At 38.3% G+C, this 15534-nt stretch overlaps 1 protein-coding gene across 3 annotated transcripts; it reads left to right on the forward strand.

Moving 5' to 3' along the window:
- Nucleotides 1-2093: 2093 nt before the first annotated feature.
- vegfab (vascular endothelial growth factor Ab) lies at nucleotides 2094-11706 on the forward strand. Of its 3 annotated transcripts, XM_056456086.1 has the most exons (8): nucleotides 2106-2898; nucleotides 4159-4201; nucleotides 4784-4980; nucleotides 5236-5312; nucleotides 6313-6345; nucleotides 8395-8460; nucleotides 10692-10838; nucleotides 11548-11706. In XM_056456086.1, exons 1-8 carry the CDS (start codon nucleotides 2731-2733, stop codon nucleotides 11567-11569), a joined length of 753 nt encoding a protein of 250 aa, XP_056312061.1. In that variant the 5' UTR covers nucleotides 2106-2730; the 3' UTR covers nucleotides 11570-11706. The 3 variants fall into 3 exon arrangements, 2 of the variants coding, with proteins under 2 accessions (XP_056312061.1, XP_056312062.1); XR_008836648.1 differs by lacking the exon at nucleotides 11548-11706 and having other exon boundaries at nucleotides 2094-2898; nucleotides 8395-10558; nucleotides 10692-10779; XM_056456087.1 differs by lacking the exon at nucleotides 8395-8460 and having other exon boundaries at nucleotides 2107-2898.
- Nucleotides 11707-15534: the final 3828 nt, after the last annotated feature.

Here is a 15534-nt window from a genome sequence, read left to right on the forward strand (position 1 = left end):
ATTATAGATATAAGAAGTCCATAATGGTCCATAAGAACAGTGACTTTCTGGTTTCTATAAGCCAGCTTAGACATTTCTGGTGAACTGTCAGCTGTCAAGATGTCATTTTGTAGTCACTGCCTTCAAGATCTGCCTCAGGCCAACATCAATTATTGATGTACTCTGCCTGATTGAGACAAACTCTAAAGGGGGGTTGCATACTGACATACAATGTGTCATATCAAATCACGCCACGCTACATCTTTAAATTTATAACACATTGTATTCTGTGTTTAAACAGAGATACATCAGCTTCTGCCCACACTGCCCAACTATAGCTCCAGCTTATTGTGTTGTTGTTTTAAATTGAGATAAACATGTTTATATGGAAGATTCCCCGACACAAATATGAAATTTCACCTGATATTTAGCTGCTGATTTTATTATTGTGGAAGATCTTGAGAAGTTCCCACTCTGATGATTTATTATAGTATAAACTGCAATCTTGTATGCTGGAAATAAGCCCAAAAACTTAAGCACACCTGCACATATTTATAATCGACTTTATTGAAAAAAGAAAACAAACCCAATGTTGTTAGTGTTATGTAGACATGGAAACACTGGTCCTTGCATCTTCTATATATTTTGTGACAGGCAGATGGCGCCAGTGCAATTGACAGTAATTAAATGAGTGATTATGAGTTAGACATCTAAAAATGTGCACATTTATTTAAAATATTATATATTTTAAAGAACGTATCGCATGTAAGGCACGTTTAGACTTGTCAATCCAGTGTGACCGAGTCTAAAAGGAATTGTTGTAGGAATATATTTAATTTATTATTTAATATTCAAAAAGATTAGAAAAAAACATTTAAATCAATTATCCATGAAAAGCTATCTAGACTTTTCCGGATTCACAGTTGCGTACGTGTTAAAGTGCAACATGGGTTGAATAATGAGACACGAATATTAAAAAAAATCTTTGTTATACAAATAAAAAATGACTAGTATTCTTTTTTCCATCAAAATGTTCGTCTATGGTTAAAACTATATCTTTGTTTTGATATCGTCGTGTTGTGATTTCCTGGTCTAGCTGGTCGGATTGACCCCGGCTCATATGTCCAGCATGCGCGAGAAGCGAGTCTTTATTTTCTACGCGCGCGCGCGCACACCTGTACGTGGTGATGGACACACACACACACACACTTACACATGTGATCACGCCTTCATTACCTAGCGCTTTCCATTTTCCATGCAACCTTGCGGATGACCGAGAAGCCCCAAAAAGTCAGCGCTCCAGTCATGTGATGCCGATGATATTCAAACTGGGATTACGCACATACTGTGGAGTAGACTGCTATACTTCTGCACGTAGACCGCTCATCATTACGCAGTGGAAATTACTTTTTATGTATGATTATTATTTATACATTACATGTAATATCATATTGATATGTAACCAGTTATGCAAGTATACCCTACCCATGCTGTGAAAGGGGAATATATCAAGTACTAAGAAATTCAGGAATACATTTGACATTCAATTAGGCTTTTCAATGAAATTGTTATAACTGGTTAGTAATGTGTAAAAAATAATACGTTTATTGTTATTAATTTTTTCGTTTATTGTTTATTGTTATTTGGTGTTATATAAATAACAAATATTTAAAGCATATACAAATGCATTTAGCCTATAGGGTGATCATGATCTTGTATTTTGCTATATATAGCAAACTTTTATACACCCACTTGAAATTAAAATTTATTTTAACGTTTCATTATTTGGAATTTGGCTCAAACATAATGAGTGGTAAACACAGCCACCATGCAAAACGATCATTATTCAGACATGTTTTACCCCCGAATGCTGTGATTGACCAATCAAAATCAAGTATTTGTTGATGACATGTAATGAATTGGAAAAGGGGATATAGCTATAGATATCCGACTCAATATTTTATGTAATAACATATTTTTTTGTATATGACTGATGTCAGCACGCTGTATTAACAGAAACGTATCTTTTTACAGAAGCTCCTTTAGCTATCATGTCAAGATCTGCGCATTGAACTTAACTGAGGAGTCCACGCTGACACCACCGTCGCCACGCCCATTTCTGTGACTCGTCCAATGGAGTTTTTTTAAACCGTGTGCGCTGCAAGAACAGACCGACAGCTGAAGCAGTTCGTTAAAAACGGGGAACGGCGGCGTCTGATCATTCATAAGGACAAGAGAGAGAGAAATCCAGAAGACAAATCTGAACAGGAAGCGGAATTAAAGCAGTGCTCATCCGAATGGACTAAAAGTACGCATGGATATCGCTTTCTCTCTTCAGCGCCTTTGTGTTCACTGATATCACTGTATACTCCGCTAATAACACAGTGTCGGCAATACTCAAAGTTGTAACAGAGAGTGCGTTTTTTCCCATACTGCGTCCCTTTTACCAATGAACCCAACGCACTTGGAGACGGGTGGCAGTCTAAGCATGGGATTACTTCTGTGATGTGGATTGTAATAGCCTTGGAAGAAAAAATTGATTTACTTCTCAACAATGTGAGAGGACCCGCGTCCTGGATTCTCATATTCCTGGATATTCTGAAAATCATCGGCAACAGCTGAGAGACGCTGTAATATACTAGCTGTGGATCTCAGTCTCGCTCTCTCAGGTGTCTGCATGCGTGTTTTGGGACCAACATGGGATTCTTGTTGCCCCTATAGGTCGGACCCCGTGTGAAGAAGCCGCTACTCATGTCTAACTTGCTTTCTGAGACCTTTACCAATGTTTTTGCTAAAGTCCGCCTATCATCGGATAGGGTTTTAAAAAGATTTATTCGCCTTTTAAATTCAATCATGAACTTTGCTGTTCGCGTGCTCCAGTTATTTATTGTGACGCTTCTGTATTTTTCAGCTGTCAAGGTAAGTTTTATACCGCTAAGTACACAGTAGACACTTATTGGTTGAATTTGACACAACGTTATTATGAATGTAATGTGCCTGCGCCACTATATTGGACGTCCTTGCGTTCTCCTTGCGAGGTCATTGACCATGTTTTTGCCAAGCTATTTAGAATTTATTGAACAAGCATATCTGACCAACCCCCACTGAGCCATTTAATACCATAGATAGGCTACAACTGAGAGAGTTCACCAATATGCATGCACAATAAGCACATTCAACTGTTTGGAAGTTTGTTGTCGGTTTTGCTGAAGGCCCCAGTATAGCCACCTTGGTGATATTATTACGCATTAAAGGCGCAGTTACAGTGTAGGGCTTCAGACGGACTGGGCACCAACCTAACCGTCCGCAGGAGATCATAATATAGGATACAACTTGAGCCTACCTGATGAAAATCTTCACCAATAGTCTCATTCTTGATAAAAGCATAAACTTTATATTCAAGGGCATGCATAAATACAAATAAGTAATTTAATGACAGCCAGTTCGATGATGGGTTTGTGCAAATAGCATCATTTGATTCTCATACAGTAAGTTATATATACTAAACGATATGAAACATAATAAACATTATCTGGCCTGATCAATTGAGTAAATGGCTCAGATGGGAGGGGGGAAACTTCATTGAAAAGTGTCCCAATAGTTTCTGGGAAATATGAAGTGTGATTTGTGACATGTTCGCAAGTCAATATGGTGCATAAGAGTGACATCGAGTGACTTAAGGCCAAGTCTAAGTCAAGTCTCAGGTCTATCAAGGCCAAGTTTAAAGCATTTGCATTTGTTTATTTGTATTCTGCTAGTTAATGTTATAAATATAAACAAAATCATATTTTAAGGTAAAACAATTTAAAGATAACTTAATTTTTAGGGTAAAAATTTATTACTTTTTTAAAGAAAGAAATAGTTGTAACAACCTCATTTATTGTGCAATGTGGATCTGAAGTTTAATATAAACCTTTTTCTTTTATCCAGTTGTAAAATACATGCACACAACCAAAAAAAGTGATAGACCAAGAGGTTTTATAATGAGATTTGGCTTTGAAAATGAAATTAGTTAATTTATTGCATCATCCTAAATCTGAGGTAATAACGCTGGGTTGATTACTAGTCAAACCTGTTGGGACTCTTGAGTTACAGTGGTGAAAACTGAACACAAAATATTATAATTTTTTGACTAAAACGTAGTATTTTATTATTAATAATTGTATATTTTTTACACAGAGTGCCTACATACCCAGAGAGGGAGGCAGAAGCACATATGACGGTGAGTTTCTACTGTCACTCAGTATAGCCTTGACCAGGCATTGGACACACGCAGAGTTCATGAGCACAGAGCCCTCTGCTGGATGGGGAAGAAAGGCACTGCTGTCACTGTAATCAAACTGACATTGTGCAGTGTAGAATACATGTGTATTATTTCTTAGAGCTCACAATCCTCTGTGGTTTGTTTTACTATTTAACACACAAACCTCTAAGGCATTGGCAAACTGCTCATTGCTCAATCTCTGCTAAGTCAAGAGAACCACACTATATTTTATTAAAATTGCAACTATTTAACCACTCATCTTGCTCTTAGCAAAAAGAGTATAACAACTGTACAGAATAAATATACAGGCTATTTCATGGTCTTGTTTTTGAGGAAGGCTGAGGCAACACAAAGAATGTACATGGTTCAACTGGACACCCCTGTCAATCACAAATCCCTAGAAGGACTCATAGATTTCCAAATAGTGTTGGCACTAAAAAAGAGCAAAGCCTGTTGCGCTCCCAGTGGTGCAACTCTTGGGCAAAAAGATCATATGCTTTTGATAAAGAGCTGATTTTCTCAATATTTCATAATTTGCAGTGGTGCCATTCATGGAGGTGTATAACAAGTCTCTCTGCCGTCCTCGGGAAATGTTGGTGGAAATTCAGCAGGAGTACCCTGATGACACAGAGCATATCTTCATACCATCCTGTGTGGTTCTCACCCGCTGTGCTGGGTGCTGCAATGATGAAATGATGGAATGCACCCCCACCGTCACATACAACATTACCTTGGAGGTCAGGGACCCCTTACTTCCACTCTCTTCTGTACTTTAATTTATTCTACTATCTGTCTGAATCTTGTTAAGTCTACTTTTTGGAAACCCTACACTCCTGTCTCCCACACTCACACCCTTTATCTGTTTTGGCCAAGCTAACAGGGTTTCTTCTGTATAAGAGTAGTCAGTTGTTGGATTCAGTTATAACTTAACAATAACAGTTTGTATTGTCTATAATGTGGTGTTTCAATGTGTATTAATGGTCTTTCTGTAGATTAAGAGATTGAAACCTCTTCGTCATCAGGGTGACATTTTCATGAGTTTTGCCGAACACAGTGAATGCCAGTGTCGGTAAGAATTCTCACTTCAATGCTTGCATACACATCTACTTAAATTTGGACATGCAATAAATGTATTTAGATTTTTCTTTCTTTCTATTTTTACCACTGACCAAAACTTGTTTAGTTGCTTTTATAGTGTTTAGGACTTCACTGTAAAGCCATGTGCCAATGAAAGTGTATTTTCTAGAGGTTATCGAATTGTTTTCCACTGCTTTAAATGGAAGCACTGAATTTTTTAAATGCCTAATGAGGTGTAGACCATTTTGAGGGATGTAAGCAAAAACAATGGTCCCAACGCATATCATGAGTTACATTTATAATTTCTATAGCTTCTGAGAATCCAAAAAGAGCCACATATTGATAATGTTATGATAGCGGTTCTAACATTAGGTTATGATTGACTTGCCTCTCTTGTTACAGTTGTAAAATAGTTTAATAACAAGCAGGAAATGTTCATGGGCCAATGACATGACCACATTGAAATAGTCTATAAATGTCTGTTTCACATCGGGTGGACGATTAAGTTTTGGGTAAATCTCAGTGTTCATCACTATCAGTTTTAACCTGCAACCCAATCACCATAAATAAAATAAATAAAAGGTGGAGCAGAGATAACTATAGCAAGAGAATTACCGATATTTACAGTAGCTGAAGTGCCTCAAATGCTGAACTAAATAACCACTTTTCATTTCTTGCAGCGCTGCATTTTCAAAAGAGAACTGACATTTTCAGCGTGCAAAAAGCTTAGAGATGATTAGAGTCAAAAGATTAGGGTAAAAGTAGAGAGTCAAATTCAGCTAACTTTAGTACAGATTTATGAGCTCGCTGTCTTGCTCATTTTCTTTAGCTGCTCTGTAACTATACTGGAATTAATTTACCTGATGGATGTAAATCAGCGCTTGTTCTTTCCTGTTCTGTTCTCTGTTTTGTATCTTTACCTCTTTAATTGTGTGTTTGTTTATTGCGTGCACAAAGCATGTGCAGTGAGGTCATGTCTCGTTTTTTTTCAGGATGAAAAAAGATCTTCCAAAGGAAATAGAAAAGTGAGTACCATTGTTCTAGTGTGGCCATGAAGATGTGTGTGTGTGTGTGTGTGTGTGTGTGTGTGCATGGTTCTGCAGTCACTCTAATTTGTCATTTTCCCATCCATCGTTCTTGCATTCATTTTTGTTTCCTAATCTCTCTGCCTTTATCTCAGCCACCCTTATCTACAGCTAGGTGTATTCCTTCCTGTTTTTCTTTTATTCCTAGTCCTTTCATCTGATTTTTGTTGCTTTTCATGGTACACAAAGCCATAAAATCTGATCGTGAAAGCACAGTGGAGTTCTTCATTGTTGTTTTTAAGCACATGAACCAGGCAAACAGGTGATTTAGATCTTGAAAATCACTAGTAGCACAATTGTCAAAGCAAAGCTATGGAAAAAAAGAACCGGGTGAGCCCTTGAACAAGACCAGAAATACTGCTTTCCTTAATCCAGTCTTCTCCAGATAAACTGAGATACTCTCTGACCCTTGCACCACTATCTGATCTCACTTCCTTTTTGAAGTCTTCATGTCATTGCACGTTGGTTCCTGAGGTGTAAATTCAGTTCCTCAGGTGTGTAATGATCTGCTTGAACAAGTGTACAAGTTTTGCTCGCTAGTTCAGTGCCCTCGCCCCACATTCATCTTCTCATCGACTAAGCTCAGCTTTATGATCTGAGATTCACTGAGGGATTTGTCAGCTCTGGAGTGTCTTTATGTCTAGTGATAAGAGAGTTTTGTGCCGTTTGTTTATGAGCTTGTATCCACTCCTCATAGATACCGCAGCGGTCAGTCAACCCCTCTCTGATGACTCCCTTTCATTCGAGAATGTGGGACGAAGTGTTTGAAAGTTTACTGTAGTTGGTGCTATTGCAGAGGGTGTTGATCTTTTGGCTGATGTGTTATGGGTCAGAGGGTATCTCTAGGGGTTTAAAAAGTTTAAATGCTTTCTGGATCTGGTAAACAAGTGGCCCTTTGACACAGTGGCAGTTCCTCGGCAGAGTGCTGTGTTCACAGATATTGGCACAAAACATGATTGAATTTAACCGCTGAAAATAATGAATGTGATGATAGCAACACTAATGTGTCATTACAAATTCAACTTTATAGTCTCTATTTGTAGTCATCTTTAAGCTTTTTTTAATACAATATCTTATTTTAAAGTAATCATTGGGAATATTTAATAAAACATTAGACATATTCCTCCATAAAACAGCTCTTAAGAACTGAAATCTGTTGTTTAAATAGCTTGAAATGTGCATATCTTTAAGAAGTGCCTTTATGAAATGCATTAGTGAATGCTTTTAAATATTTTTAGTGAGTATTGCACACCATGCAATGTAAATGTTTATATTTCAGTTGCTTTAGTCTTACAAGTGTATTGGCCACCCTGCTCTCTAGTTATTTTCATTGAGCACTGAAAATCCCACAATGGTCAGCCACTATTGCAAGTAACCTTAAACAGATCATGGCAGACGAGTTTGTACTGTGATTGTAAGTCAGGGGAAAGTTCACATTCTTGCTGCCTGACGTGTGTGACGTGATATGCCAGGAGCTATCTGAAAGATAAGTGGACGTGTATGTCACTAATACTGTTGATTTGCTGATTGATCAGTCTTCTCATTATAATGAAGCTGATCTTTGTAATCGTTTCCTAATATGAGCTTTAAGAGCCGCCAGTAGATTCTCAGCCTTGAATCAGTTTGTCTGTGTTTTGCACCAGCCAGGAATCCTGCCCAACATTGGTGAAGCTTTTGAAGATTTAATGCCTTGTTTATTTATTGAAACGTCTCCGTGAGAGAGAATCTGAAGAATTGGTGAATTTTCCCAGGGCCTGGCTGGATTTCTAATTGACGTCCCTGGAGTCTGGAGTTGCTGTTGTGTCAGGCACTAATACAAGGATAAGCAGGGAAAGATGTGTTTTAGTGAGACATGTTTTCTGATTTCCATCTGGATCATTTTAGCCCTACGTTCACTGCAGTCTGATTGTGTGGATGATCTTTTGCAACAACTCCCGATTCAGTTTGTTTCTTCGATGTTCTTCTTTGTTTGTCATGTTCCCTTTCTAGAAAACCCCGGAAGGGCAAAGGCCAAAAGCGAAAGGGAAAGAAAAACCGTGAAAAAAAGCGGGATTTGTATGTCACCTCTGCGTTCGCCTCCTCTCACCTGCACCTGAGTGTGGCACTCTTGGTTGTCAAATTAATTTGGGAGGAGATTTTATGCCTCCTTTAATCAGCGCATTTTTTTTGTCAGATGTTTTAATTGCCATTAATCCATCAGTTCTTGCGCCACTTAATTAAAACTTACCATCCCATTGATCTCTGATCTCACAGAGCTTGATTCGCTATTGCTGAAGCACATGCTAAAACCATTAACAGTAACACTTTTTGCCTAAATGGTTTTTTTTTGGTGGGCACAAACCAATAGAGTGCAACAGTGACTGTCCACTTTGTTAGTCTGTATTATTTTCTCATTCATTTTCTGTTTGTGGTAAGGAGTTCAATGAGTTCCAAGATGAATCATAAGACCTACAACTCGAATACGTTCGCAAAAAAGAAGTCTTTTAAAGACTTAAATATTTATCCCATGCAGTGTTGTGAGTGATGTTCTCCAAACAAGAGGCAAAAGTCGGACAAGTTGGTAATTACAGAACGTGTATAAAAAGATAGATGCACACGGCACATCTTGACAAGATGTTTATTGCAAAATAATAAACTAGTATGGAAACTACGCAGTGGTTTATAGGAATACGCAATCAGTGGCCAATGAAACAACCTTGTAAATGTGTATTGTTCCCATTTCCAAGGCTGGTTCCCAGGTTCTTTCTTCGTAGTACCTTGTTTAAGCAAGCGCAGCACTTCATGGGAATTTAGAAATGAAAAAAGTGAAAGCACCAACTACAAAAGCATCATCACTTAACTTCACCTGAACCCACGGCGTACTGTAGGTCTGTCTGCATGTCACTGGAGAAAATTAATGGGTTTTCTATTTTTGGAGCCGTACAGTTGCACTCTATATGTTGTGTCACAGGGCCCAATAAATCAAGCTCTAAGATGGGAGGAGGTGGGCAGTGGGAATCTAGTCATCATAAAGACTCACACAACCCACACAGCATGGCTTTTATTTGATGGTACTAATCACAGTATTTGTGTTGGAATCACAACCTCGTTTGTGCTGGTTTTGTTTTTGGAATGTCGTTTGTTCTGATAATTCTTTTATTGTGTTAGGATTCACCATCGTCCTCACATTGGTTCTGTTCTCTGACATATGAGAGGGTCTGTGTGAGGTTTTAATCATTTTGTTTTGTTCATTGCTTTGAGTTTGGTCTTGTCATGCTGAGTGAGTTCTGCCACACAGCATTACGAAAGTCAAACAGCCTGTTCACTTTGGTGCTTCTCCCAGTAATTGGGAAATGAAATGTGTTTCAATGAGAATGAAAATGCGCACACGAGGACAGTCTGCTCCTGTGAGACTGATGCTTTTGAGGTCAGTATTTTTCTGAGGGCTGGACTTGGGGTTTTATTAAATTAAGTGCTTCAAAGTACCACCACAATTATTCACACAACATATTTGACATTGCTTGAAATGATTTAGGTTTCAAATTTGGGTGTAAAATCAAAGTCAGAGCGGTCACTGATTTCTAAGAATATTGGACTTAAGACATTTCAAAATTTCAACATAATCCTTCTCTCAATATTCCTGCCATTTCTCCTGTAAATAAAATGTGTTAAAACAATATTTGCTTGATTTTGTTCAGAATTTTTTCTAAAGCACAAAAATTGGTCAAATAAATTTGTGTGCATGTTTTTTTTATGTAAAACATTCATACTTGTAATATAAAGCCAGGGTTAGATTTAGAATTTAGTCTGAGCCTAGTGCCTCAGAGCAATATTGACTTCAGATAAGGTCATTTGGCACAAATATGTGTGAATCTTCCTCATGGAGTCCAGTAGTTTGTACTGTACATATGTCCTGATGACCCTGATCCAACTCGACAAGACGCAATAAACAGAACCTCTGGATTCTCACTCACTGCGCTCTCTCTGGCTTTTATTCCTATATGCTTTTCTAAAATGAAACCATTTATTATTGTTTTCATTATTTTCTTGCATCAACTGAGCTTGCAGGTGCATGGCCCCATCCTGCCTAACTTCAGCTATTCACACTCTACAACCCCCTTTGGACCCTCAGAAGGGGCAAAACCGTGGTTCCAGACCAGGGTGGCTCAAAAATGTACTGTTTGACTTACAGAGTGCCTGTGTGTGTGTGTGTGTTTGGGTAAAAGTGTTTAATAATGGCCATGAATAAGTGTCAGCAGTAATCTCCCCCAATCCTTGTCCTTTTCTCCCATTCTGTCTCTCTTTAGTAGTCAGTGTGAGCCTTGCTGTTCTACTTGTTCTGAAAGAAGAAGAAGGTTGTTTGTTCAAGACCCAGAGACATGTCAGTGCTCCTGCAAACACTCTGAAGCCGACTGCAGGTCTAGGCAACTAGAACTTAACGAAAGGACCTGCAGGTGTGTTTGTAAATCTATACTTTTTTATATATCTATCTTCACATGTTGGTGCAAGACAGCCCTTCCTGTTATTCCATTGTCATGTGTATCCCTGGATAAAAGATGCATTGTTCAGAGTTAAAAGTCAACAGTTATATCAGAATAAAATTGATTCTATCATAATTAAATCGTGTCATGTTGTCCCAAACCTAGTCTGTGATATACAAATGAAGAGGTTTGGTGGAAAGTTCATGCTGCTCTTCACAACAGTGAAAGCGTTTATGTATTTGGCAAATACTTTTATCCAAAGTAAAATTGTATTGGGATACACAATTTAATAATTTTTGCTTTTCCCAGGATTTAAAGCCATAATATTGGTGTTAATGGCAAGGCACTCTTATGTTTAAGCTGCAGTTTGCTTTATTTCATACTATATTTAATGTAAATAATGATTCTGATGATTGTTGATGAACTGAAAGTGTTTAAAGATACAGTTTAATGAGAAATTGATGAATTGTATTCAATTACAAGACCCAAACACCTGGCAGTACAATTGGAGACTGTGCTTGATGCATCTCTTCTGAAACTACAGTCAGACACGAGTCAAATCTGTAATTTTTTTGGCAGGAACCAAAAAGGAGCAAGCTTAATCTTCTTCCTGTCAAGACTAAAACAATTGTAGAGATGTAGTAGAGATTTCACTTGTCATTTCTTTCACTTACTTTCCCAGATGTGACAAACCAAGGAGGTGAACCGAACTGACTTGAGAATGGACATGAAGGAATATTTCACCAATAATTCACAGCACTTTGAACTTTGAACTCTGCGTCTCGTTTTTCCATCGTGGAAATATTGAGAGAATGAAGTGAAGTGGTTGGAGATGGATGTGGGGGGGGGGGGGGGGGGGGGGGGGTTTAGTAGTCAATGAAATGTCTGTTTGTATATTTTCATGATTTTCATGTGTGTGCTAAGCAAACCGAGAGACTGAACGCACAGGATTTGATTTGCTGCTAAGAGGTCGTCTGACCTGCGTAAATGTTGCTGATCTTGGCTGGTGTGTATAAAGTCATACCCGCATTCACTCAATGAAACGCATCACTGGATTTGGGTCTGCTGTGCAGTTTGTTTTTGTGAATCTAAATGTAAACAAGTGCAAACGAATTGTTTGGAAGACTGCAACGTTGCGTCAGCGTCCACTACGCGCTGTGGAATCATTCCTCCCAGTACATAAACACTGAGCAGAACGTGTGTTTTTCGAGACGGACAATTGAATGGAGTTTTGACAGAAAGCGAACTGATTCTGCCATTGGAATGTCACACAGTGGAAACCCGCTGGCTGCTGTGGTAAATGTTTGCACCAGAGCTCTGACCTTGACGAGGGCAAACCCAAAACGATTTTGGTCATATTCACTCCTTAAAGGGATATTCGTTCTTTGACATGCTTGGAAACCACTTTTGAGTAAATCCTGTGATTTTAGATTCCATGCTTCCACACCACTGGGGATTTAAGATGACGATTTTGTGCTAGGTTTTCGTTGTCGTTCCAGCTCATCTTGGAATTTTAGTCCAAATCTATTCCCCCTCCAAACGATTCAATAATTTATGAATTTTTTAGGATATTTTCAGTGTTTTATCTCTTTGTATTTAATTTGACCTATTTATGTGCAGTGTTATTCTAAAATGGATCTTCTTGCCCCTTTTTGTCTGCAAAACTCCACACCGTTGTTCTGAGGGGAAAAAAAAGAGCTTTACATGCTGTTTTATTTTCCGTAGATGAAATGAGAAACATTCCTATTACTGATCAGTGAGTTGTGTTGCCAACTGCCTTGACTTTGTTGCCTTGCTGCACATGTGTGTGTGTGTGCCGTGTGAGCTCTAACAAACAAACTGTAAATGTGATTTGCGTGGATACGAGGTTAGTGTTTGTGCGCGTGTATGTTTTGGCGAAACACTCATGTCAGTGTGACATACATATTGAATAACAATATAGCAGCCAAATGTAAATATAGGCCACGTCACCATTTACTTCTACTATAATAAGATCTAACAAGCTGAAACAGTATGCTGAGGTGTGGTCTGATGCGATTGGAGTTTTACAGTTTAAACATTATTTATTTACTCTGTGTATGTAAATATGTTAAATATATTAACTTTTTTCGTGTCTATAATGTAGAACAGCATATTTATTTTCAAATTATATTGCCCTTTTTCTATAAAATTGTCTGAAAACTCGTTTCGTGGTTGTGATGTGTTGGTGCGGTTACGTGGAAACACCTTGAGCAGGTATTTGTTTGGTAGGTCCTTAAATGTCAAATTTGGATAAACCAGTGATATTTATAGCATATATTTGTATTATAAAGTAAATAATAATGTTTATTCAGGAGCAAATAACAAAAAAAGTTGGTAGAAATCAAGCATTCATTATTTACGGGTATGTTTTTGTCCGTTTATATGAAAAATGCACACTATTGGAATCTGATTTCCAAATATAAGTATCGTCTCTGTGCTCTGTGCTACTCCTGTTCTGCTCTGCCAGTTTTATCTGATCATGAAGAAAATGGGTGGATATTGCCTCTGCATCTCCATATTGTATTCAGAATTACTTGACACTTCTTCCATGTCCGATTTCTCAGTATTTTCTACTTCCTGTTGTTAGGTTTAGCAAAGGGAAACTTTTCAATGACACAGTTCAAGTCATTGATTAATATGAAGCCTAGGGTGTTTCTCAAAATCCCTTTCTGCAGTTTTTCCCCCCACTGGCTTAAAATTCATTCATTCATTCATTTTCATTTCGGCTTAGTCCCTTTCTTAATCAGAAGTCGCCACAGTGGAATGAACTGCCAATTTATCCAGCACATGTTTTACACAGCGGAAGGTGAAAAACATGTTTTTCACCTTCCAGCTGCAATGCAACACTGGGAAACACCCATACACTCCTGCACACATACACTATGGCCAAATTAGCTTATTCAGTTCACCTGTTTCACATGTTTTTGGACTGTGGGGGAAACCGGAGCACCAGGACGAAACACACGCAAACACAGGAAGAACATGCAAACTCCACACAGAAATGCCCACTGATCTACCCGGGGCTCAAACCAGCAACCTTTTTGCTGCGAGGCGATTGTGCTACCCACTGAGCCACTGTGCTGCCCTGGCTTAAAAATATATATCATAAAAAATATCACCAGTCTCACTAAAGAAATATGATTTTGCTTGAGAAACTAATTTATTCCATCTTAGGAGGAAAATAATTGCGTGCATTCCTGGAATAATTACACAGAATTATTATTTATTTTGTTCATTTTTATTTGACTTTTTATTAAAGTGGTTGAATCCACTTTAAAACCATCTTTTAGCCCTACGTTGAGTTCAGTCGTAGAGAACATTAGGTAGAAGTGTTTTGGTTTGGCAACTCTATAAAACATACAAGCGTTCAGCTAGCCATTCCAGAGTGTTCCCATCCATCTAGCTAAACCTGAGCTGACAGGTCCATGTGATCATCAGAGTGCAGCCATCAGTAGATCAGTGCTAATGAGGCTTAGATTTAAGAGCAGTTTGTGGAACTTTGTATGTTTGTTTTGAAACAGCTGATTTTAGCCTGAGCCTCGCTCCGCTCACACTAGATTAGCCACTATGTTTGACATAATATGACCACGTGAAGCACTTAAGAACTGCAGCTTTACACTACCTATGAAATATAAGGTAATCCTCTTGCCCCCACCAGCACAGGCCCCTCGGCTTCTTAAATACCCACAAGAATGTTGTAAGTGACTTAATCTCTGATTAGAGGAGGAATTTTGAGGTGGCAGGTTCACGTCTTCCATGTAAACCATCATAGCATTGGGTCTACCGGTGAACTTTGCCCCATCAGTTTAACCTGGAGTTAAATGGCACGGACGGGAAGGCTGCAGGTTTAAATCCCAAATATTTGGTGCATTTCTGTCAAGCAGTGAGGAGCTTCGTTCTCAGCAAATAGTGCTTGTTACTGATATAATGAACTTGATAGTGGAGTTTAAACCTATTTTAGTGCATAATTATAAGTGGTTAATTTAATACTTTTTTTTTTTTACTCAGGCAATTTGCAAGTCTTCACTCCTCCCATGTTGTTGTTGTTGTTGTTTTAAATAGCATTCACCTTAAATGCTTTAATTGAAATGAAAATTCACTCATTCATTTTCTTTTTGGCTTAGTCCCTTTATTAATCAGGGGTCGCCACAGTGGAATGAACCACCAATTTATTCAGTACATGTTTTACGCAGCACTGGGAAACACCCACACACTCTTGCACACACTCACATACACTATTTCCAAATTAGCGTATCCAATTCACCTGCACTGCATGTCTTTGGACTGTCGGGGAAACCAGAGCACGAACACAGGAAGAACATGCAAACTCCACACAGAAATGCCAACTCACCCAGCATTTCAAATCAGTGACTTTATTGCTGTGAGGCGATTGTGCTACCCACCGCGCCGCCGTGCTGCCCCCCTGAAATGAAAATGTCATTGACTATCCTTGTATTTTCTAATTATAGGCTGTTTTCCTTCATCCTTTTACTCTCACTGTTTATCCTCACTCGTCCAACCTCTCAATCATGGCTCAAACAGTAAGTTCAAAACGATATTATCATTTACTATTTACACAACAAGTAATGTCATAATAATTAAAGTTTCAAAAGCATTCCCATATGACAAAGGTCTCAAACTCAATTCC

The sequence above is a fragment of the Danio aesculapii genome, chromosome 4 (genome assembly GCF_903798145.1).
Source record: "Danio aesculapii chromosome 4, fDanAes4.1, whole genome shotgun sequence".
Taxonomy (NCBI): Eukaryota; Metazoa; Chordata; class Actinopteri; order Cypriniformes; family Danionidae; genus Danio; species Danio aesculapii.